The 25,719-nt window shown below is 43.3% G+C and overlaps 1 protein-coding gene across 3 annotated transcripts in view; it reads left to right on the forward strand.

The window, feature by feature from the left end:
* Positions 1 to 25,719, forward strand: part of Plekhm3 (pleckstrin homology domain containing M3) — a 178,141-nt gene that overhangs the window by 72,242 nt on the left and 80,180 nt on the right. For all 3 annotated transcript variants that reach the window (XM_057761522.1, XM_057761521.1, XM_057761523.1), the window contains exons 5-6: positions 4,816 to 5,009; positions 16,351 to 16,414. In XM_057761522.1, the coding sequence (XP_057617505.1) occupies positions 4,816 to 5,009; positions 16,351 to 16,414 (258 nt within the window). The remainder of the gene's footprint in view (positions 1 to 4,815; positions 5,010 to 16,350; positions 16,415 to 25,719) is intronic.

Below are 25,719 nucleotides of genomic sequence, written 5' to 3' on the forward strand. Positions count from 1 at the left end.
AGAAATACACATACACAGTATTACAAATCAACCTTGAATTTGTATCAATAGACCAAAGTCTTTACCAATGTAAAGTATTCATTTCTATATCATAGCCCTCGTTAAATGAAAACAAACATTTATATACAATCATTTTGGGGATTTGGGCATTGTTTTCTCCATACTGCTTCCTGCTGTTTGTTGGGCAAAGTATTTTTAGGGTTCACGGATATCTTTCTGGGGGCTCTTGTTCTATCAAATCTCATTAGTCTGGAAGGAATCCACAGGTTCTCATCTTCTGTGGAAACAAAAGCAAAACCTCTTTTCCAAAGCAACATATCCTTAGACCTAAATTTTGAAGTCAAGATACCTTTATGTTGGTTTAACTTAGCAGCCCCCAGAATCAAATGTCTTTCTGCAATTAAAAAAAATCAAATAAAACCCAAAAATATACATAATCCAGACTCTCTGCGTATTTTCCATCTTTACATGGCTTATTTTTTCTCTATTGCTTTTACTCCTTTAATCTGTGTCTGTCTGTACTCTTTTATATTACTTTTACAATCTCTTTAAAGACTCTGTTTTATTTTTAAAGCTATGTTTTCTTTTTATACATGTCTGTATTCTTTTTTTTCTCTCTCCCAACCCTATGTACATTTTTTAAACACACTGTAAACAATTTAGAGGGTTTTTTTTTTGTTGTTGTTATCTGAATCTGTCTTCACTGTATATCTTTTTCTGAGCACAAGTCTTTAATCTGCTTAGCGATATGGCTAGGATTAAAGCTTTGGTTTTGGTGTCTGGCTCCGTCTGGCTCTCTCAGCCTTCAACATGGCAGAGGTATACTTACTGCCAGCTCCGGGACCGCTGGGTGGGAGCCACCTCAACTCTGGGGAGCACCATGCAGCACAGAAATCTTTTTATTTTTTGTCTGAGTAAAAGCTAAATCTGCCATGCAGCATGTTGTGCAGCCTGGAAATGTCTCTGTGTATAGCAGCGGGAATCTTCTGTTCTCCTGCCAGTTGCCCAGGCGGGGAGTGGGGAGCTGCTGGCATGCTATCAGCTACTTTCCTCTTAACCTCGAGTGGGCGTACAAGCATCCACACCTGAAGTGGGTGACAGCAATGTGTGTTAGCCCCAAATATGTGGGTATTATTTTGTAGGTGGAGAGTGCTCTTTCATTTCCCTGCTGCCCAGATCCAGATAACCACACAGAAACTATAAATATATTCCAACTGTTTGGCCAATAGTTCAGACATTTTCCTAGCTAACTCTTATATCTTTAATTAACCCATTTCTTTTATTCTGTGTTTCGCTTCGAGGCTGTGGCTTACCAGGTAAAGTTCCTTCGGCAGCTACATGGCATCTCCTTGACTGTCTACTCTCTCTATGTCTCTTCCAGCCTAGTTATTTTCTGCCCTGCCATAGTCCAAATAAAACCTTTATTCATTTACCAATAAGAGCAACACATATATAGAAGGACTTCCCACATCATCTGACGTCCCACATCACTTTGGCATTTTTGCTTTTCATAATTTGGTTTGCCTGAAGGATAGTAGCTCAGCTATTTGTTGGGACATGCCTGGTGTTACCATGTGATTCGTATCATGTTTAGACTAACAAAAAAGAACTTTCACCTAAGAATGCCATTGGCTTCTTCCGTAGGTTAGCAAGAGCATACTTTCTTCCTTAGGCTAAAATTCATTTCAAAGTCTTTCTTTTTGGAAAATGCTTTTTAATGATAGTGGAGCTTGAGTGTTAAATCATCTTGCTAATATAGGGAGGAAAACTTTGAAAGCTCAAGGAATCATAAAGGGATTAATTATAAAGCTCTGTTTTGCAAAACTAGCATTTATTTCATACCAAATTGCAAATTTTCCTAAAAACTACCTCACCAGTTTTTGTGAATGGAGTAGAATCAGTGGAATCTGGACTCTGAAGATGTAGTCCATAAGCTCAGCCTTCTTGCCAAAAATGCTTGCAGCTGCGGAGATGTATTCACACAGCCAGGCAGCTATTGTCAGATGCCCTCCGTGGGAGGAAAGCTAGTTAATAACCGGGAGGCAGCTCCGTGGACGACTCGGAAGCCAGCTCTGTTTCTCCTGTTTTGTCATTTCAGTTTATGAACACTGCTATCAGTAGCTGCTGTCCTGTTCATCCCCTGCTTTTTCTGTCTCTATAAGAGATTTTCCCGCTTTTGCTTTTGGACTTAAGTAGCACCTGAAGAGAGAAACCTAAAACCTGGAGACTGTCCAGTGCCCTTTGTCCTTCAGTTCCTACTAAAAGGTAGCATTGTTAACCTGTCTCAGCGGGACCCTGACTCAGTATAAACAGTCTTCTCTACACCCAGAAAGACTAATTGAATTGTACAATACATCATTTTCTAGCAGCAGTTTCAAGTGGATTGTACTTCACTTCCCTGAACACCGTCAGGCATTTTTCCTCATTTGAAGATATTTAAGTGCAGCAGATATTTAAACACAAGTAAATACAACATGTAATTCAGAAACAACTCAGTTTTGTCTTTCTGCATGGAGCTGGGGCTGGGAGGTGCCTGAGGGCAGGCGGGGCTGCTTTGTTGTCTTTGAAGGCCTGGCCTGCTGTGCTGTCTTTGCCTCACAGCTGAGAGTAGAGGCCCCTACACTCTGGTACCTTGTTGTTCCTGACCTGGTAAAGCAGTTAAAGCTCTTGACTGATTCTGGGGGCTGTTTTGTAACCTGGATTTTCAGTCTATTAAGATCCTTTAACTTTGCCACTCTCTGCAGGATCTCATGGGGTCAGACTGTATATCTTATAAATAATCACTTAGAAACACACACACACACACACAGTGCACTTTTCTAGCCCTGTAAGAAATATGAACTTAGTTGTGAGCTTTCGACTTTAGAAGATGGTGATGCTGAACTTGGTGTTTGTGTGTGAGTAGTATATTTTTAATTAGTGTTTTACAGCCTCACGTTGGGAATCACACTTCCATATTGTACACTGGGGACCTGGTGATTTTGTGTTGTCCCCTCCTCGTGCTTCCCTGTCCACTCTGTCCGTCTGCATTTCCACCTGTAATTCCAGAGCTAGATACAGTGCTGCTTACTTCACCAGGCCCCCAGCTCCTGTTCCCCAGGAGAGCCGAGTCCTCTCCTTTACGCCTCCCGTGAGCCCCGTCGCTCTAGTGATGACAGACCGCATGTGGATTTTGTTTTGAGTCTTTATCTTTTGGACTAGAAATCCCCTTGAATTCTCCTTCTTCAGTAGTGAGCTGCTGCTGTGGACTGTAAAGCCTAATGAATTGTCAATTCTCTTTTTAATGAACAGAGTTGCTTATTTTAGTGCTCAGTCCTAGCCTTGCTTCTGGAGAGGGTTAGTGGGAACTTCTGGAGAGGTTTACCTTCCATGAGCAGAGGCTCAGCTTACTCTGTGTGTCACCAGGCAGTTCCCACCCGAGTGTCAGCAGACTGGCTTGGAGAGTCCAGTTACCCACGTGTGACAGTGTGCACATTAGTTAGGTCTCTCCACTGCACACGTGTGACAGTGTGCACGTTAGTTATCTCTCTCTCTCTCCACTGCACACGTGTGACAGTGTGCACATTAGTTAGGTCTCTCCACTGCACACGTGTGACAGTGTGCACATTAGTTAGGTCTCTCCACTGCACACGTGTGACAGTGTGCACATTAGTTAGGTCTCTCCACTGCACACGTGTGACAGTGTGCACATTAGTTAGGTCTCTCCACTGCACACGTGTGACAGTGTGCACATTAGTTATCTCTCTCTCTCCACTGCACACGTGTGACAGTGTGCACATTAGTTATCTCTCTCTCTCCACTGCACACGTGTGACAGTGTGCACATTAGTTAGGTCTCTCCACTGCACACGTGTGACAGTGTGCACATTAGTTAGGTCTCTCCACTGCACACGTGTGACAGTGTGCACATTAGTTAGGTCTCTCCACTGCACACGTGTGACAGTGTGCACATTAGTTATCTCTCTCTCTCTCCACTGCACACGTGTGACAGTGTGCACATTAGTTATCTCTCTCTCTCTCTCTCTCTCTCTCTCTCTCTCTCTCTCTCTCTCTCTCTCTCTCTCCGCTCCACTGTATTTCCAGTGCACTATTTACCTCTACTTAGAACAATGCTGTTTTAAAGAACATTCAAGGATTAAAGGGTGGGATGGATGTATTGGCAGCAGTCTGCCCACACTCACGGGGATTCCGCTAAGGGCATCTTCTCTTTGGGCCATTTCTGTTTAGCAGTTTGGTTTCCTCATGATTTTTCTCCTCCCTCCTTCTTTTTTTTTTCTTTTCTTGAGAACACCAATTTCTTTGTTTTAGTATTTCACAATGTGTGTAGTTCTTCTGTTTTAAGAAAATACTTTTTTAAAGTATCACAGAATATATGTACATATACATATATTTATGTAGTTTTTAAGAACTATGAGTCTTTTCCTACATTGCTTGAAATGATTACAGATTCACAGGAAACTGAACATATATTTAAGTACCTTTCACCTAGTTTTCTCCTGTAGTCACATCTTAGGTCACTGCAGTAGGATTTATAAAACCAAACCAAACAGAACCATGCCACTGGCGTGGTGGATCTGTGTAGTTCTGTGCACTCTCAGGTATGGGCTCATGTAATTACCAGCACAATTGAGGTGAGTTAATGAATCCCTCCACGTTTGCCAGCTGAGCTTCTGTCAGGTGAAAAGAGAAGCTGCTCTTCATTTAGACGTGTGCAGAAACGCTACTGACTTGTCACCAAGGTGCGGTCCCGGGGGAGCAGGCAGCTATGGAAAGCTGGGGGATTCACCAGCACTGACGACTAGTGTTTGTTTTGCAGGTGTCCAAGCAGGCCAAGGAGTTTCTGGAGTATGTGTACGAAGAGCCGCTGATCGACATCCAGCAGGAGAATCCCATGCTGTACCTCCACGCAGAGCCGCTGGCCACGGTGGTGCGGCTGCGGCAACAGCTGAAATCACTCCGAGCGTATTTGTTCAGCTGCCGGGCCGCAGTGGCGGAGGATCTGCGGCGCAGGTAAGTCACAGATGCCAGCCCACGCCGCTTGTTTTTCCTGCCTGCCCAGGTCTGACTGTCTCCCTCTCCCACCTCCTGCCCGACTCATTTCACTTTCTCCTGGAAGCACCTCAGTCCGTTGATCCAAGCTAAAACGAACATCACTTCTCAGCCTAGCTCAAGGCTTTGAACCCATGAATGAGTACCCAGAGCAGTATACCTTCCCTGCCAGGATGCTAATGTAAGGGAGCTTCCACAGTCATACAGACCGGTTTCAGAACTTTCCTAGGCTTTACTTACCACTTATCGTCAGTAAGCATGAGCAGGTTTGAAATATTTCACAACTAAATCCCCTTTAATATTTCTGTACAAAACCAAATATACAAACTTTGTAACTGTTGTAGGCAGAAAAGCTTGGTATTACAGTGCATTTCCTAGGCTTCTGCCCTTCACCTTGCACTTGGTACGGGCTGCTCTTCTTTCTGTAACTGAGTCAGCTCATGGTTCATAGAACACACAAGACCAAGCCAAACTCGCTTATTTAAAATGAAGTTAAAATGTGCTTAGTCTCATAAAATTTCTTCTTTTACAGTTGTATTTTATGAGCATTTAAACTCTCACCCTTGCCATATATGAACCAGTTTGTACTTGAAATAATTGTTGATGGCATGCATAAGTCCCTAAAATACCTTTTGATTGTTTTCGTTTTAATAGAAATGATAAGCCACATACATTAGTCATAGTAGAAGTTTTTGGTAGTCAACCAGCATGCATAGAGCCTTTGGGAAGAATCAAAATGATAGGTTTTGCAATTTGAGATTCAACTAGATCCAAAGAAACTGACAGGACCATAGTCCTGAAGAAGACATTCCAGAAAGAACTCAGTGTAGATAGTGAAAGGGGCATGCTCTCCGGATGAGCTCTTATGATATAATAATGCAAAGGCAGAGACACTGCTCATTCAGTTACATACTTGTTTTCCAGAAAATATTTAATAGACACTTACTTGTAGATGGAGGCTGCTCATTTATTTCCTGACTTCCCAGACCCAAAACAATCACACAGAAACTATTAAGTAACTCTTACATCTTAAATTAACCAATTTCTATTAATCTGTTTATTGCCGTTTGGCTGTGGAACAGGTAAGGTTCCATCTGGTGTCTGTCTCCTTCAGTGTCTCCCTGACTCCGCCTACTCTCTTCTATATTTGTGTTCTGATTTCCTGCTTGGCTTTACTCTGCTAAACCACTGGCCCAAACAGCTTTATTCATCAACCAGTAAAAGCAAAGCATTTATGGAAGGATAGCCCACATTACTTATTTTCATATAATCTAGACAGATCTTAATTTTAAAAGCTTTGAACATGTATGTAGACAAAACACCCATACTCATGAAATAAATATAAATATACCTAAAAAAAAAGTCTCAGGACTTGCTTTGGAAGACAGTAGAATTCTCTGTCTTCAATTCATTTAGCAACTGAATTAGAATCAAGATTTTTTTTTTAGACCTCAAAATATTCTTATTTGATACCTCAGTACTTTTTGACTTTGCAAATCAGAGCTTATGTTTCTTGCGGCTGTATTTGTGGATGATAATGAACATGCACATGGGAATCCTACTAGATACCTTTCTAGTATAATGTTTAGCTTTGGTTGAAGTAGCTTAAATAGGGCATGCATTTGCAAATTAAATAAAAGGCTCCTTCTCTTATGGATGACTAATAGCCTCCACTCCAGCAGTTCAGTGGTTTGCCACAGGGTGCTATGCCTTATACCCAGACCACCAAGGGAGAAGTGCGGGTTTAGGACAAAGGCCTTGAGAAGCTATTCCCAAACCATGAGAATGAAGACAGCAACCCTCCTTTCCTTTCCACTCATTTATTTCTTCTGGGCTTGCTCACAGCCGTTACATAAAGCAACACGTGTAGTTCTGAGTGGCTAGATGGACCGGCTGGGAAGGAAGATAAGCACAGATGAGTATTAAATGTCACTTGAGACCACTGAACAGTGAGTGAGACCAGTCATCTACTAAGTGTAAGGAAGAGATCTTACAATTAATTTTTCCTTGTTTCCCTATTGATCTCTTATCAAGATGTCTAACCAACCCATCCATCCAGACCTACAGAGTTTGAATGAATACATTAGAGAAGTAACTGATCCAAGGAGTCAGAATATTTAGTCGGGCAGCTCTCTCTGGAAGGTCAGGCTACTCTGGGGTATATAGTATAGTTCACTTAGGTAAGTCTTTTTCCTTCCCCTCTTTTCCTGCTTAAGTCTATTTTTGAAACCTTTTCTTGATAAAGTCCAATTTTGCTACATTAAAAAAATGTCTACTTCATCTTCTGAGATAACTGCTAAATTATCCTCTCCCAGAATGGTTACAAGACCTTTATAACTAGTCTAGCTAATATCACTTCTCCCCTCTCTAGTCAAACCTTTACATTAGGTGCATTATTAAAGTTACATATGGGGTCAGAGTCTGCCCAGATGTAGCCAAGTATATTGTTCAACTTTCTCGCATGGTCTGTACTTGGAACAAAGAGTATTGTTTTGCTCAGTACAGTCACAGTTGTGGGAAGGAAGTATTTCCAGCAGTGCTGGCGCATAGTAGGCGCTCAGTATATAGAATTATTGTTACTAACAGCGCTTTCATATCAGATTGTTCTTGCATCTGATTTTAGTGTTCCACTGAAAAGACTCCTGAGGTCCTCTCTGCCTGTCTGCCTGACTGATCAGTTCTGTTGCCGTATGGGGAGGAAAGCATGCACGCAGGAAAGTGGGCTTGAAAGCTGCCAGGGTCTGAGTGTGGCAGACCAACTCTGAGAACAAGCACTGAGATAGTGTTTCCTAGCAAACCTCACAAAAAAGCATTCTTTTTGTTTAATTTTCATATTGTTAAGTCCCCTACACTTAGGTACTGGTAAGACAGTGTTGGGGATAGTGCATACCTGAGTCCCTGGACTTAGGAACTGGTAAGACAGTGTTAGGGATAGTGCATACCTGAGTCCCTACACTTAGGTACTGGTAAGACAGTGTTGGGGATAGTGCATACCTGAGTCCCTACACTTAGGTATTAGAAGTAAGAGGATCAGGAGTTCGAGGTTATCTTGGCTATATAGTATATTCAAGGCTGGCCTGGGCTACTAGAGATCCTGTCACAATAAAATGAAGTGCAGTAAAAATAAATAAAATAATGTTTGGTGACTGGGTGTGGTGGCACATACTTGTGATCCCTACATTTATGAGGCTGAGGCAGGAAGAGTAGTGAAAGCCATTCTGTGCTACATGGAGATGGTGAGTTCAGCCAGGGCTGTGTTGAAGACCCTGTCTAAACAAACAAACAGAAAACAAAGGGTGGCCAAGTGGGCAAAGGCACTTGCTTCCAAGTCTGATGACCTGAGTTCAATCCCCAGAACCCACGTCGTAAAGGAAAGATCCTTAGGCTTGCACATGCAACCCGTGGCACAAGCACGTGTGTACACAAACACGCATGCACACAAAGTAAAGAAAAAAACAAAGAAAAAAGATCAGTACATTAGTAAGAATAGTACTCCTTCAGCTTTCCTTTTATAAGGAAAAGTATCTGGACACGGTGGGTCCTTTTATATTATTTCAACTCTTTTGACCTCATAGTTCAGTGACTATGATTGTTTAATACAATAATCTCTCAGACTTTCTGTGACAATGCTTCCTACAGCAGTCAGGAATAATTTCAACTCTGCTGCTTCTTTGTCTGTAAATATAGCTGTAAATATGAGAGGGGATTGTTACCTACTTAATAAGCTAAAATTCTCATTTCCAGAACCATTTCACACTTGCTCTTTCATTTCTGTCTATAGAAATGAGATTTTTAAGAACAAAATGAGCCAACAATACCTTTCGAGATGCATGCCAAGCTCATTCTCATGGTGTGCATTTTAGGGTCCTTTTTGAGCAGAAGACAGAGCATCTCAGGGCAGGGAAAGGGAACTGAGCCCGTTAGGGGAGAATGAATATTCTCACACATAGATAGAGGTGGACAGAGGGAGGGCTGATGGGGGGCAGGGAAACAACAACAAGACAGCAGAGGGAGGCTTCGGGGCTAACTGGTCATAAGAGGCGTTCTCTTCCTCCCTGGTTTTACTTCAGAATGAGAGTGGTCATTAATCACCAGCAAGTAGGCCCAACATGCCGAAGACCTGTCAGCACCATATAAACAGAGTAAAGCAAACTGTTAATATTGCTGTCGTGAGAAAACTGGAAACAGACTGATTAATTGTATTGGCGCTTGACCGCCAGGGAGCCAACTTGGGTCTCTGCCTTATTAGGGAAGTCACAGTTTGCTTTTAGGCCCCTTGTTATTATGACTGTACGGTTTTCGTCCTCACTGTTTTTGTTATTGTTGTGAAATGGATGTCTCGTTCTCGAATCTCTGCTGCAAATCTTGACTGGCCGCACTGATTAGTTTAGAAAGAGTCAGTGTCTTCTATGAAGCCTCAGTGTTTACAGCACTGACAGTTCCATTTCTGATGGCTCCCAGATGGTGACCCTGTTGAATTAGCGCAAGGCCTTGTTAACTTTTTGTTGTTAGAAGAGTTATTTATCATGTCCACACATGAAGGTGTGTGGAGAACTCTGGGAAATTTCGGCAGTGTCAAGAAGCATGGAATCAGTAGCCATTAAGGGACATGTTTTGAAGGGACATGAAGAAGAATTGCCTATATGTTCAACTCAACTCAGGGCCAGGAGCATAGGTATAAATCAGAGGTGCAAAACAAGGGGTACCTCAAGATTGAACTTGGCCATCAGACCTGTTTCGTTTAGCCTTACAGGGATGGCTTCTACCAAGCTCTGAAATGACATTTTAAAAGTAGGAGTTGCCCATACAGTGCATGCACCACATGTACATACACACTCACACACTTACAAGTTGGGCCTGGTGTTATGTTTCTGTAATCCAGGAACTCCTAGGGCAGATGGGAGGCAAAGGCGGGAGAAGCCTTGGAGCTCACTCGCCAACCAGCCTGTCATATGACAGAGGAGAACAAAAAGGAGGCCTTGTCTCAAAAGAAAAAAGCAAAGAGGGTGTGGGGGAGGTGAAGACTGATATCCAAGGTTGTACTGTGACCTCTACATGTGCTTCATGGTACATTCTTACATCCATACTCACATATGCACTAATTATAATTAATCATATTGGCATTTGACTGCCAGGGGGCCAATTTAGGTTTCTGCCTTATTAGGGAAGTCACATATGCATACATGCATACACAGCCATACCACATACACAGATTAAAGAAAAGGAAAATTTTTCACACATACACACACACACACACTCACAGTCCCACTTCTCTTTGAAATTCTGAAGATTGCATTGCACAGAGCTTCCCTCATTTTCATGCAGCAGAATCTAGTTTAGATATGTGACTCTGCTCCACTGTGGTCCCTGCTAGTCCTCTTGCTCCTTCAGGCCCAGCATCTCCTGGAAGATACAATAATGCCTGTCCTGTTTCTTAACCCCAGCCTATCTCATTCATCCACACTGGTTCCTGGTTTGGAGGCATTAGAGATTTTAGACATAGACTGTAAGCTTGAATGATAAGAACAATGTGTCTTGGCTGCTGGAGCCTTAGCTCTCATCTCAGTTTGGGGGTACCAAAGGCTGGCAGCATTCTCAGATTTTGTTCTATTGAAAGACAAACATGAAGGTGCTTGTAGAACTAGCAGAATCGGTAGTAGAGCAACTTGGACATTTCTCATAGGATGGATTGGGAGTAGGCTGGTACACCATGCTCCCCTGGAGTTGTGATTCCAGGTTGCCACAGAGCTAAAGATTGCAACCGGGCCACCAAGACCAAAGAGGGGGACAACAATAATAATGTAGTAACAGCAGTGCCGGTGGCTTGGTGGGCCCTGAAGGTAGACAGTCCTGCCCCAGAGCCCACCTCTGTAACAGCTCTCAGAGCTGGTTGTCTTGCCTGTAAATGAGCATGTCTACAGATAAGGGGAAAGCACCTGGACAGAGTGTGCACTCGGTACTCTCAGCTGCCCTGTTTTTAAATAACCATTGAAACTGAGGAGACAAAAGATAAACAAGGAGGAAGAAGCAAAAAGAAGCTGAGTCTAGAGGCATCAAAGAGCCTGGGTCTTTCTGTGCAAATAGTCCATCATTAGGAGGAGTGCCCAGATGTGGGCTTGGCCCTGCAATGAAGACATAGGGAATCCCTCAGAGAACATGTCCTGATTGCTCTACCACATTTAACTAATGCCTTATCATTTAGTTTCCCTCACCTGGACAATCTAAAACAAAAGCCCAGAATAAACCCATTTGGCAACAGTATTATCATAAAGTAGGTGTGTGCGTGTGCGGAGGCATTCACACGCCGCTGTGCCTACGTGAAGGTCAGGTTCTCTCCTACCACCTTGTGATCTGGGAGCTAGGGGTCCGTCATCATGCCTGTCCACTAGTGCCTCGAACATCTCACTAAAATAGCTTCATTAAAGATCGTAATTTACTAATACTTCAAGTGAATTAATAGCACTTCTCTATACTAAGTAAATAATACACCTTTTTGTTTAATCTCTAGAATTAGCCGGGCTTTTATGGCTAGTTTCAACTTAGTTCATTTAAACTGTCATTAGCTAAAGTTGGGCTATAGTCTTGACAGACTATCTGCATGAATCTTCCAGAGCTCAGAGGTTATAACATGTAGATAGCATTTGAAAATGTTCAAAAGCAACTATCCTTAGTTTATATCATAATTAATTGTTTTTGAACCAACTCTGGAAATGTTTGCAAGTTGTCTGTCTTCCTGTTCTCTTGTATAGCCTCCCTTCTTTGGCTTTCTCCATAGGTCCAAAAACATATATTAGATATTTTATATATAAATATACACATAGATATCATAAACCTTAAATGGACATAGAGACTGACTGCAAGACAGTGTCATGCCATAGTAAACAGATTCATTCATAAGTTTTGAGGAAGGACTGCTAAGAAGGTATGTATTAAATATACTAAACTGTATACACGTATAACTCTTTACTGAAAAATTCTTCCAAAAGTAGGAGTAATTTTCTCTTTTCCTAAATTAAATGAAATATATACCATTACCTAAAATCATTTTCTGGACCACTGTCGGAAAAGTATGACATTCTCGTTCCTATTTAAACTACTTTAAGAATTTGAGCTAGGGTATATAAAAATGGCATGATCTGTCACTTTTACAACTCAGCCCCAGAATAATCACAGCCCAAATTACTTATCAAGCATTGCTACCCGAGGCTGTAGATTGTTGCTAAGTAGCTTACACATACTTTCTGAATGACCAGGTAAAAGAAACCCTTATTTCTTGTAACTATCTACTCAGATATAATACCTTGTGCAATCTTGCCACTTTTTCAGCCAATGAGATTAGCAAAATGAGGTATCTAGAGGAATGATTGAAGCTTATTTCTTCAATGTGGGTTCTCATCGAAGTACCTGCCTTTGATTTCAAATTGTTTTTCCATTAGCTCGAAGCATAGCTGGACGCATGAGTCCTCTCCACATCTAGCCTAATGTAACTATTTCAGGAGAGTTTGCAGCTCATATCTCGCACACCAAATTGCTTCTTCCTGGGATGCCTCACGGTGCTTTTTACAGATTCTGATGTGGGTGCAGGTGCCCTCCAAAGCCAAGACAGTGAGTGGCTCCTGCAACTCACTACAAATTACCTACCCTGGATCACGTATTGCTGACAAACACAGTAATGTGTGAATAAATGGTTTTCTTTCTAAATTATCCCTTACTCACCCCTATTTTTCTTTGAGATCCTTATTATTCAGAATCAAACTCTGGAGGTCTGTATTTGTTGTTACCTTTTTGATTGTGTATGTGAGTTGTGTATGTGTGTTGTGAGTTTTTTCTTTAAAGCCTGTTTGAACTGAGGTATTTCCATTGCAAACCCCCCCTTCACTTTAATTGTGTGTGTGTATATGTGTATGTGTGCGTGTGGAAGCCTAGGGTGTTATTCCCCAGGAGCCTTGCACCTTGTTTTTTGAGACACAGTGTGTCATTGACCTGGGGCTCACTGATTTGGCTAGGCTATCTGACCAGTGAACCCCGGGGATCTTCCTGTCTGCCCCCACTAGCACTGGAGGTACTTGTAACCACATCTGGCTTTTTTTTAAGCATATTTTTATTCTTTTGTCAGTTTCATACATGTATATATTGAATTGTGGTCATTTTACCCCATTACCTTCTCTCATCGAAAGCTTTCTTCTTCCCCCAAAGCCCCCTCCACTTTCATGCATATGTGTGTGTGACCCACTGAGTTTAATTAGGGCTGCTTGAAGGAACACGGGTGAGAGGCTATTTTCTAGAGCATGGGCAACTTATAGGTGGCTATGCTACTAAAGAAAGGAGCCCCTTCCCCCAGCTGCTATTGTCAGTAGTCCTTCAGGGGGCTAAAGTGGGGACTTAGGGCTAAGAGCATGTCAGGGCTCCTCCCTAGGACCTGAGACTTAACAACCACATCAAGTGGCTCGCAACCGCCTGTAACTATAACTCCAGCCCCAGGGGTCCAACTTCTTTGGCCTCTGTGGGCGCCTGCACTCATGTTCACACACCTGCATGTAATTTAAAATATTTTTAAAATCTTTCAAAATAAAATTAGAACATGTTGTGATAGGAGCGGCGGGGCTGTGTCCCCGGCACTGAGCCGCCCGCATCGCTAGCTTATGCCCCGATATAATTACACAGAAACTGTATTCTTTTAATCACTGCCTGGCCCATTAGTTCCAGCCTCTTATTGGCTAGCTCTTACATATTGATCTAACCCATTTCTAATATTCTGTGTAGCACCACGAGCTGGTGGCTTACCAGGAAAGATCTTAACCTGCGTCTGTCTGGAGTGGGAAAATCATGGCGACTGCCTGACTTGGCTTCTTTCTCCCAGAATTCTGTTCTGTTTACTCCACCCACCTAAGGATTAGCCTATCAAATGGGCCTAGGCAGTTTCTTTATTAATTAACCAATGAAAGCAACAGATTAGAAAGAAATCACTCCCACATCAAGAACACTCAAAATCTACTTAAAAGATTTCTCAGGGAGGGATGAACCATATTCCCTACTATGATGAAATGTTGACAGGCCCAGTGTTGTGCACTTCTGTGCATACACATCTGTAGATACATATCTCATACACATCTGTAGATACATATCTCATACACATCTGTAGACACATATCTCACAGATGTAGTGATATCATGAGTATAACCACCATATCATGTTCAGAAGACATCTTTTTGCAGCTTACTTCCCCATCCTCCAGTTCTTCTGTTCTTTTTATCCCTCTTCCAAGATTCCCTAGGCTTGGAGAGGGTGATACAGATATGCCACTTTGGCCGAGAACTTCGCCATCTCTTATTCTAAGCTCTTTGACCGTTTCCGTGTCAGTCGCTTCCCAGGTAATAAGAAACTTCTCTGACAAAGGCCAAGAGTTGTCCTAATCTGTGGATATAAACATAAGTATTTAGAAGGCATTTGACCACATCTGTTTAGCAAAGCAGCAGTCATGAGTTTCCCCTGGGGACTGTTATCTTCCCTGGTTTACAGTACTCAGCATATGCTGTCTTCCGCCCAGGGATCAGGCCTCAGATGCCATCAGGAAGCTTGGTTCCCCCCATGACACTCAGTACCTGGTGTCTTTACATGTGTTTCGGGAACTGAACTCAAGTCCACCTGCTTATCCAGGAGGAACCTTGCCAACTAAGCCCTCTTTCCAGCCCCAGTCTTTGGATTTTTAAGAGACAGTTGTGTGTCTCTGAGAACTGAGTTCCTGCACATGTTACATACATGAATAATTCTATCAGAATCTTGTGAAGAGCCCACTTTTCTCTGAGTTTAACTCAGTCCTTTACTGTCCTGAGTGTTGGGGCTTGGTGGGAGTTAAGTCCTTGGAAATTAGTTAGGTTAAATGAGTCTTGATTTATTTAACTTAATAACATAGAACAAAATGAAATGAGGTCCTTCTTGCTTTTCATGTTAAGGCTATTGCCTTTGATTTCATAGGAATTACCTCTGCATGTTTAACCCCAAGTGTCAGCTAATATAAGGGCTCTGAATCACATACAACCTTTTTCCTTTTTAGTTTTCATCTTTTCTCACTTTTCTCATTAAAACAAGCTATAAATGAAGCCTAAGTTACCTTCCCAGTATGTCAAACGATTCCAAAGATGATGAAATGGAACCATTGGTACTGACTGCATGTGCCAGTTGATGGCAGGCTTCTTCAGTGTTGTCTGGTAACAGAGAACTTGCTCCTGCTCTCTGTCAGTAACGTGATTTTCTTTGGTTGGTGGTGACACTGCCTGTCCTGGTCTTAGTGTTTGTGTCCTTCCTCCATCTTTCCTCTGTGATTAGTATGTCTGCAGGAAACGATTTAGAGAATGTGTTTCTAGTTCAGTTTGCTTACAGGGAGAGGGGAGAAAGCTACCCTGTTGCCCTGCTGTGGAAATCCATATGCCTCCTCTAGGTACAAGAACACAGCCCTGTCTCTAAATGTTTGTAGGAAAATCCTCTCCTCTCAGACTCACATTAACAAGCATCGCTACAGGAGAGATAACTGAGAGCTTATATCTTGATCCACAAGCAGAAGGTAGAGAGAAAGGCGCACGGAGTGACACGATTCTTTAAAAAACCTCAAAATCCACCTCTAGTGACAACAGCTCCTTTTAGCAAGACTTCAGCTGGAAATCCTTCCCAAGCAGTTCTACCAAAAGGGGACCGGTATTGGAACAGATGGGCTCTTAGGGCCGTTTCTATTCAGATCAGCACATTATCGTTACTGCTACAGAGATGTTAGGAATATCATGTTCAGTTGTTCTTGTTATGCAGCATAGCAGCTGGACCAGCATAGACGCGGGGTTTGAGATATGTGTGAGTAAGATCACACAACTTGTCAGAGACGAAACTAGTACAGGAAACCAGAAGCGGGGCCAGGCATAGTGGTACACTCCTGTAATCCCAGCATCTGTCAGGCTAAAGAAGGAGGGCTTTAAGTTCAATGCCATAATGGGCTACATATCAAAAACCTATCTCCAAAAACCAAAACAACAAAAACAAAACACCAAAAATCAGATGTGCCCTAGAACACTACATAATAATATAGCATTTCAGATAACAGTAGAAATGAAAAAAATGTATTTATTTATAGTATTTGTGGTACAAAGAAACATATCAGAAGACAGGGTAGTATTAGAGGTTTCTCAGAGGGTTGGAAAATAAGCAGAGGTAAAAGCAGGGAGGACTGAGGGCAGACGAAAGGAATTCTGAATGAGATTTAACATAGGAAAAGTGTAGAAGCATTGGTCATTTGTGTATCTGCCTTTGTTTTCAGAATTTTCCCCAGAGAATACCTCCTTCAACAGATCCACCTGTATTCTGTTGCTGACCTGCAGCAGGTAAGTTCTCAGAGGGGCCTTTTCAGCTTTGTTTTCTGTCAGAAGTCACTTTGTGGATGATGGTTTTGGCACGAAATTAATCTGTCTTGTGGTAGTTTCTTCGCACTCAGTTAATTTTTACTCTGAATGAGAGGGAAATTTAGTCTAAAAAGATACTGTGAGACAATGACGCACACCCAAGCATGGAGTCACTGGAGCTCTCTTCATTGCTGGTGGGATGCTGAGTGGACAACAACCGGAGGGCGGTTTAGCAGCTCTATAAAGATTAGATTTCCGTATAATCCAGAGATCCAGCTCCCAAGTAGATGCCCAAGATAATGATAAAACGTATGTCCTTAGGAAAACTTGTGCGTGAATCCTGGGTGAGGTGATGTGCCCCTGCACTTCAGCCATGAAAGAGACCAAGGCAGCTCAGGCCTCACGGCTGGAATAGCAAGACCCTGTCCCAAAACAAATCAAACAAAATTTTCATTTTTTTGTAAGAATGCCCAGTGCAACATGATTCACAATAGGAAGAAAGGGCAGGGAACAACCAGATGTTTATCAGCCGATAGTGCTGTTTCTCATTATTACATAACATTGTCTAGCCATAACAGTGAGTGAATATTGGTGCACTCTACAGCATGGTAGCCATAACAGTGAGTGAATATTGGTGCACTCTACAGCATGGTAGCCATAACAGTGAGTGAATATTGGTGCACTCTACAACACGGATGAGCCCTTGAATCCAGACAGGGAAAACAGTTTCAGTGGCGTGTCCACAGTGAACAATTCGTAGTGACAGAAATAGATCAGTGGCCCCAGCCTCTGGAAAGATGGCAGTGAGGCAGATAGCCAGTGGACACAACTAGATAGGATGTCTTGTGACTACACTAAAAATAAGTCGTTTTCTTTAAAATAATGAAGTTTACATGACATGAATATTTCAACTCAAAACTATGTGAGAGAAAAGAAGGGGAAGGCAGTGGGTAGCTGCGGAAATCTTACAGCTGAATGGCTTGTGAAGTTTAGTAAAGCTCAGCAGAGCACGGAGGAGTCAGAACCAGCTTTTACAGTTTGTTAGTGCACGACTTTTAATGATTGACCAGGTTAGCAGCCAGGAAGAAACGAAGGTTTTGTGTGCTCAGTCCTAAATTCTGAGTAGGCTTAGCTTTGGTTAATCATTTAAATCAACAGCGCACTCCTGAGAAGCTGCTTGACATGGAGTGAAAGCAGTCTTTACTTTCTAAATAAATGCTGACTCTCTGAAGAACCAATCGAAAAATAATTGCGACAACTTTCAGAAATCTCAGACTGCTGGGCGTCCGTCCTTGTTTTCATCCAGTTGTCTTAACCAAAAGGAGTGAGCGCAGCTTAAAACTCACCGAGGCCTTCAGTCATTTCCAGACTCTAAATTACTTTTCAAGGTTTCTAGTATATGTCTTTTTTTAATTTAAAAAAATTGCCGGGCGGTGGTGGCGCACGCCTTTAATCCCAGCACTCGGGAGGCAGAGGCAGGCGGATCTCTGTGAGTTCGAGACCAGCCTGGTCTACAAAGGGAGTTCCAGGACAGGCTCCAAAGCTACAGAGAAACCCTGTCTCGAAAAAACCAAAAAAAAAAAAAAAAAAAAAATTAAAACTTTTTTGTTAATTTTCATTTGGAGGCAAGACAGTTATTTCAAATGGAAGAAATAATATAACAGTTAGTTGGATAGGCCTCAGAGAAGACTAGGGCGAGTCTATATTCCTTGTCAAGTTTAGACCTGCTTGCTCCTTTAGTCCTTGCCACCCATGGAATTGGCTGGCTAGGGCACAGAGGGGTGCATCTCCAACTTCAGTCACATGGTGATATACTGTATCATATGGGGGTGAATTGATGGAATTTTCTGATATACATTTATTTATCTTAGTGGTCTGTCTGATCATGGTAGCCTAGGGCCCAGGCACTGTCATGAGATGTTTAAAGGCACCAGACACTCTGAGAAAGGTGGAGGTCTAAAACAGAGTGACTCCCCTTTAAGTTCTGGTGTCAGAGGAAGAGAGAATTGCAGCATTCTGTATCCATTTGAGGGTGTCAGCGGTGTGTATCCATTTGGAATAATAAGCCTGCTTCTTATAGCTTGCGTGTACCCTGCTGTCTCCCCCACGGCCCTTTCTTTTTCCTTCTTGTAATAATCAGACCATACAGGCCAAGCAGCTTACTTCAATCAGTGACAGTGGTGCTCTTGGGGGGCCAGGCCATTAGCCCCCAGAGCCCATAAGTAGCTTAATCAGTTTTCAGCCGGACAGTGGAGTGATGGAAACAATCTCCAGCTTATCAAAGTCCCTGTGGGCGGGGGTGGGGGCTCAGTGCATCCATTGGTGTAGCAGCTCGCTCTAACCTAGTTCTTTGTGCCTGGCTTTAAGAGCCCCAAACTTATCATATTTAGAGGAAGTTTAATTCAATTACTGCTTCTGCCTGAGGTGGGCCAAATTGCATTTGGCTTTTGATCTGTCTGTATCTTGGCTATCAGCCCTGAAGAGTATCCCTGCTCATCTCCCTTTGGTTTCTGGGCCAATAACGAGTATGTTTTCTAGGTTTGAACTGTTCTCAAATATAGGGAAGAGAAGGGACCTGGAGCAGGAGAAACAATACTAACATTTTTGTGAAAGAGTGTATCGGGGTAGCAGGAACCCTTCCTGACCGTTCAGCCATAAGCCTCCAAGGATCTGAGACTCCTGGTCTCTCCTTTCCAGTCTTTTCCCTTCAGGACTGCTGGAGTCGGGGCTTCCTCCCATTTGATTCCCTTCCTTACGCGTAAGGGCTTCTATAAAGACAAACTTTTCTATCTTATTTGATAACTATGGAAAAAGAAATTTTTAGGTATATGTTTTATAGTGAAAGAAAGGAAAATTAATAAATTATTGAGAAGTTATAGCTCCTGAACAGTATAGAGTCCTTTTTTTCTTAACTTTCACAAATTTCCCTTATGAGTTTGATTTTTTTAAAAAAGAAATTAAAAAAAAAAAGGCTCTGATTTACTAGGCATCATAGCTGGTCTGTGTCTCAGAGGATAAGGCTCTTGCTGCTAAGCGTGACGAACTGTTTGATCCCCAGTATCCCCAGCACAGAAGGAGAGGACTGTGACTTGCACATTCATGTGTGTGCACACACAATCACACACTCACAATAATGGATACAGCAAAGAGGAAGTTGAAGTTTATGAGTAATTTTAAGATAATGTAGGATACAAAGCACTGATATTATTTAAAGATGCTGAAAACATTCTGGTACCAAAAAATGCACCGCTCATGGTTCATTTTTATAACACCCCTCAAAAATTTGACAAATGTGCTCAATCAACTATGGCTGAAGACTTTTAGCTACCTAATAGATCTTTTGTTACAGTCAAGAAACTATTTTAATTTTCTGCCCCTGGGATATACTCATTCTTGCTACAGTATACTTGGATATGTGGGGGAAATTGCAAGTCCTGACGGTTGCCTTCCCATTAGCTGAGAGCTGCTGTAGTTGCTGGTCAGCTGTGTGCTGGGGCTGAATCTCCAGTGGCCTGTGCGTCTCCAGTGACTAGACTGCTCTCTGGATGTCCTGTGCATGGAGGACAGCAGGGAAGCAGCACGCTGTGTGGCCTGTCGGTGGGCAGCGTCTTCGGGAGCCAAAGGCTGTTCTGACCTAACAGCAGGGCCGAGGACCTGGCATATTAGGGAAGGCAAAGGTTCTCCAGTTCCTGGGATGTCTAGGGCCTACCAGCTTGATACACTAGTTTCTTAAGACTGGATTCCAGATGAATTTTGTTCAACAAATAGGGTAGTTGGAAATGGTATCCAGGATGAGGTGGTGGTGGTGCATGCCTTTAATTTCAGCATTCAGGAAGCAGAGGATCTCTGTGTTCAAGTCCAGCCTGGTCTACAGAACAAGTTCCAGGATAACCAGGGTTATAGAATGAGACCCTGACACAAAAAAGGACAGAAAAACTTAGTTTGTTTCTTTTTAAAGACATTTTTTATTCCTGTGTATCTATTATACTTGTGTGGTGTGTCCACAGAAGCCAGAAGAGAGTGCCAGATTCCGTGAAGCTGGAGTCACAGGTGGTCATGAGCCGTCCAACATCAGTGCTGGGAATCACACTTAGGTCCTCTGTAGGAGCAGCAAGAGCTCTTAGCTGCTGCGCACCTTTCCAGCCTCTGCTATTGAGGTTTTTGTGGGAGACCTTGTTTTGTTTGGGGTACTTTTTGTTTGTGTGTTTGTTTGGTTGGTTTTGGTTTTTGGTTTTTCAAGACAGGGTTTCTCTGTAGCTTTGGAGCCTGTCCTGGAACTAGCTCTTGTTAGACCAGGCTGGTCTCGAACTCACAGAGATTCAGCTGCTTCTGCCTCCCAAGTGCTGGGATGCGCAACCACCACCTGTCTTGTTGTTTGTTTCTTCTTTTTTTTTTTTTTTTTTTTTTTTTGGTTTTTTGAGACAGGGTTTCTCTGTGGTTTTGGAGTCTGTCCTGGAACTAGCTCTTGTAGACCAGGCTGGTTTCGAACTCACAGAGATCCGCCTGTCTCTGCCTCCCGAGTGCTGGGATTAAAGGCGTGCGCCACCACCGCCCGGCTTGTTGTTTGTTTCTTATACAAAAGAATTATAAAGACTTTCCTTTGGAAGTGCAAATGCATACTGATTTTCAAATTTTCAAACCATTTCAAAAGGCCAAGCAGACAGCAACTAAGCTTTTGTGAACACATGGGGCATGTAAAAGTGAAAAAAAAAATTTTTTTTTTTTTTTTTTGATTTTTCGAGACAGGGTTTCTCTGTAGCTTTTGGTTCCTGTCCTGGAACTAGCTCTTGTAGACCAGGCTGGCCTCGAACTCACAGAGATCCACCTGCCTCTGCCTCCCAAGTGCTGGGATTAAAGGCGTGCGCCACCACCACCCGGCAATTTTTTTTTTCAAGGCATGGTTTCTCTGTGTAGCTCAGGTCCTGAAACTCTTTCTGTAGACTAGGCTAACCTCAAACTCAGATATCTGTCTACCTCTGCCTCCCCAGTGCTGAGTTAAAGATATGCACCACCACTGCCTGGCAAATTTTTTAATAGTCTCAGAATAAAAACCAAGGTAGTAAGGTCCATATGTGAAACAACAAATAAATGACTTCTGATTTTTTATTTGTTCCCAGCTGCTTAGCCCCAAAATAACCACACAGAAACTGTATTGATTAAATCACTGCTTGGCCCATTAGCTCTAGCTCCTTATTGGCTAACTCTTACATCTTAATTTAACCCATTTCTATTAATCTGTGTATCACCTCATGGCTGTGGCTTACTGGGTAAAGTTCTGGCATCTGTCTCCATGGCTTCTCTCTGACTCCGCCCTTCTTCTTCCCAGCATTCAGCTTACTCCCCCTGCACCCCCCCTCCTAGCTCTGCTCCCCTATAGCTCTGCTATAGGCCCAAAGCAGTTCCTTTATTTATCAATGGTAATCACAGCACACAGAGGGAAATCCCACATCATATATACACACACATGCACACATATGTCAGATGTTGTCTTAGTAAGGTTTTTTCTTTTTTTCTTTCTTTTTTTTATTTTTTATTTTTTTTATCTTCGAGACAGGATTTCTCTGTAGCTTTTTTGGTTCCTGTCCTGGAACTAGCTCTTGTAGACCAGGCTGGCCTCGAACTCCAGAGATCCGCCTGCCTCTGCCTCCCAAGTGCTGGGATTAAAGGCGTGTGCCACCACCGCCCAGCCTTAGTAAGGTTTTTATTGCTGTGAAAAGACAAGATCAAAGCAACTCTAATAAAGAAACACATTTACTTGGGACTGGCTTGCAGTTCAGAGATTTAATCCATCATCACTCTGGAAGGGCGCATGGCAGCACACAGACAGACATGGTGCAGGAGAGAAGCTGAGAGTTCCACATCTGGATCCACATCACGAAGGGACTGAGATACGCTCGGCTTGGCTTGAGCTTCTGAGACCTCAACGCTCACCTCTAGAGACACTCTTCCTCCAATAGCAACACACTGACTCCAACAAGGACGTGCCTCTTAAAAGTCCCATTCCCTATGGGCCAAGCATCCCAACACATGACTCTGTGGGGGCCGTTCCTATTCAAACCACCACAGGTGTCTCCCTCGGTCCATCTCTCACTAAACCTGAAGCTTGCCATTCAGGCTAGGCTGGCTAACTAGCAAGCTTCTGGAAGCCAGGGCATGCTTTTAGATAGGTGGTTGGGATTTTAACCCAGGTACACTTGCTTTCACAGCAAGTGGTCTTACTCACTGAGCCACCTCTCCAGTCCCCTGATTTCCAGTTTGACTGTCAAAATGATGTTGAGTTGTTCAGTGTTGCCCACGTTTTGTTCGTTTTTGAGACAGGATCTTGCTATGCCTCCCTGGCTAGCTTCCACTTCAGACTTGCTACCTCAGCCCGCCCCCCAACTCAGTGCTGGGATTGCAGGAATGTACTACCAAGTCTAGCTAATACTGCAGTCTTTCTGAATACACACTAAATGTCCCTGGACAGCTAACTTCTCAGCTAACGATTTGGCGAGTTCCCCTATTCATAGAGCTTTGTCATAAGTGTGACATCAGTGTCTGTCAGAAGTGCTTCGCATGGGAACAATGCACCTGGTGGTCCACTTCAGAGGCTTCCTGGAGTTGTAGCTAGTGAGTGAGTTCACAAAAAGGCCATGTCCAAGGCAGTTCAAGGCCAGTCTTTGAAGATGTGTTTTGCTGAATTCTTCAAGGATGTTCGGTGAATCACTTTGTACGCCCTGCCCCCACTGAGCAAACAGAGTCATAGAGTGTTGTTGTCTGTGGGCACTCTTCACAGAGTCAGTAGACAAAGGCAAGGACTAAGTGGGCACTCAGGGCAGCTGCCCTTCTGCCAGAGCACTAGCAGGTGATGACCTTTATTCACATGTGGGTTGATGTCATTGAGTCCACAGCCAGCAGGAACACAGCGCCTCAGTGCCCACAACCAAGCCACCAATCACCAAGCCTCAGGAGCCTAGGGGACTTGCATTCATAGCCTCAGCAGCCCCAGTCCCTGCACCATTGTCCACCAGGCATTATTGGGCAGAATAACTAATTAGGAGCATTCGGACTTAACAAGCAGAAACACAAAGCGTGACAGCTCTCCTCTGTTGCTCCCTAGCCGGGGCTTGTGTCTGCTGTAGCTACTGTGCCTTCAGAAACCCCTGGTCACATTCGGGGACAAGGCAGGAACGAGCTGCCTTTAAGACATTGCTAAGTCTGTTAGCTGCTCTAGCCAGGGCTGTTGACTAGGGAAAAAGGCCACACAGTATTTGGGGAAATGCCTTTTAAACAAAGGAAGTTTTAGAAAATGAATGTACATACTTTCCTCAAAGGTTTTCTTCCTAGGTGGTGGGAAGTGGTTGAATGTTAATCTTTGAAGGGCTGGCTGGTTAGCATCTCAGAGGAGCAGGTGTTTCTTGAGTAGGTGCTGAGCAGTTCATACGTCTTGCTAGCTTGCTCCTGATCTCGTGTGGAGGGGCAAGGGGCAGAGTGATAAGTACTAGATCCAGAACAGAAGTCTTCCATCTTGAAGAGCTGTGTCTCAATAATGACTGGGCTTTTGAATTTAGGTTATATTTAATTAGTTGTTTAGTTTAGTTGTTGATTTTTTTAATGATTTGTTACTAGGGATACTTGGCTGAGGAAGATAAAACAGATAAATAACAAGATAGTGGTGAAAGTTGTGCTTTATGCTGGCTGGTTAGTTTTAGCACGCTGTCCAACTACAGCGTGCCTCACAGCTGTGTTAAAGGAGGTGGGCAGAGTTGGCCAGGGACTGTAGCAGAAAAACATTGACACCCAAGTACAGAGTTAACGGAATTCTTTTAAAACCCAGAACTTTTATGAGTGTTGGATAGAAAACCCCACTGTCCAGGTGAAGAAGAGCTCAGTGGAGGTTCCAGAAGCCACCCTCAAGCCCTTCAGGTACACACACTATGTAATAGCTGATGCAGCCACAGAGTTGGCAGGTGGCAGTCGGTGTTGAAGTCATCTTCCTGGGATCTGAGTTACTTGGCTCCTACTCCTACTTTAGCTTTTCAGTCATCCGCATGTTGGTGGTGATTTTTGTGTTATTTCTCACTTATATAAAATCAGTCATAACATGGCCTCATTAAGGACCTCTTTCCTAAGAACATTTACTGCCAGTGTTGCTATTGAGCCATCCGTAGCCCGACTGCTCAGCCTGACACCGCACGCAGCTGTGGTGTCACCAGGAACATGGCCAGAGAGGTTATACTGTCTGCCTTGCTATGCTTGGTTAGTGGAGAATATTTCCGTGTTCGTTATCTATTGCTATACTACAGAACACCCCAAAGCTTATCATTTCACACAGGAGTGGATGGTAGTGGTCTCTCATGGTTGTTATGGGCCAGGAGTTCCTGAGCAGTTCAGTTGAGCTGAGGTTGCAAGCAGTATGCTGGGTGGGGCCTGTGGTCCACCAGCTGGAGCGGTGTCAGCTGCTCCCACAGCTGGCAGATGGGGGCCTGTTAGTGGGAAGCCACATGGGCCACTACGGGATGTGCAAGGAGTCCTCGCGATGTGATAGCTGGCTGGAAAGTGGCTTGAGAGAGGAAAAGGTGACGTTGTTCTTTCTGTGTGGCCTGACCTTGGGAGTCCAGGTGTGCTTCCGCTGTGTTCTGATGTCAGGAATGGATTGCTGAAGCACATTCCAGCCCCGCGGCTGCTGGCACGGAGTGCAGAGAGAGTACTCAGACGCCACGTTTCACCTTCCTTTTTGTGTGTTCATATGTGTGTGTGTTCATATGTGGGTCTGTTCATATGTATGCACATGTAACCCAGATAACAGCCTTCAGTGTCCTGTCCACATTTGATGTTTTGTTTGTTTGTTTTGACATAGTCTCTCACTGGCTGCCTAGGGTTCACCATTTAGGCTAGGCTGGCCTGTCAGCAAGCCCAGGGATCTGCCTGTCTCTGCCTTCCCTGAGCTTGCCTTCTAAGTGCACGCACCTTATCCAGCCTTTTTATGAGGAATCTGGGGATGGAACTGAGGCGTTTTGGGGTTTTTTGTTTGTTTGTTTGTTTTGCAAGGCAAACACTTTACTCACCAGCTTTGTAACCCTCACTTTTCACATTTAAAGAATGTAGAAATATGTTCTAGCATGATGGCACACACCTTTAATCCCAGCACTAGGGAGGCAGAGGCAGGTGGATCTCTGTGAGTTCGAGGCCACTCCTGGTCTACAGAGTGAGTTCCAGGACAGCCAGGGCTACATAGAGAGTCCCTGCCTCAAAGCAACAACAACAAAAAGAATATATAAACATATTACAAAATCATCTTACCTTGT

The sequence above is a fragment of the Chionomys nivalis genome, chromosome 2, assembly GCF_950005125.1.
Source record: "Chionomys nivalis chromosome 2, mChiNiv1.1, whole genome shotgun sequence".
Lineage (NCBI taxonomy): Eukaryota > Metazoa > Chordata > Mammalia > Rodentia > Cricetidae > Chionomys > Chionomys nivalis.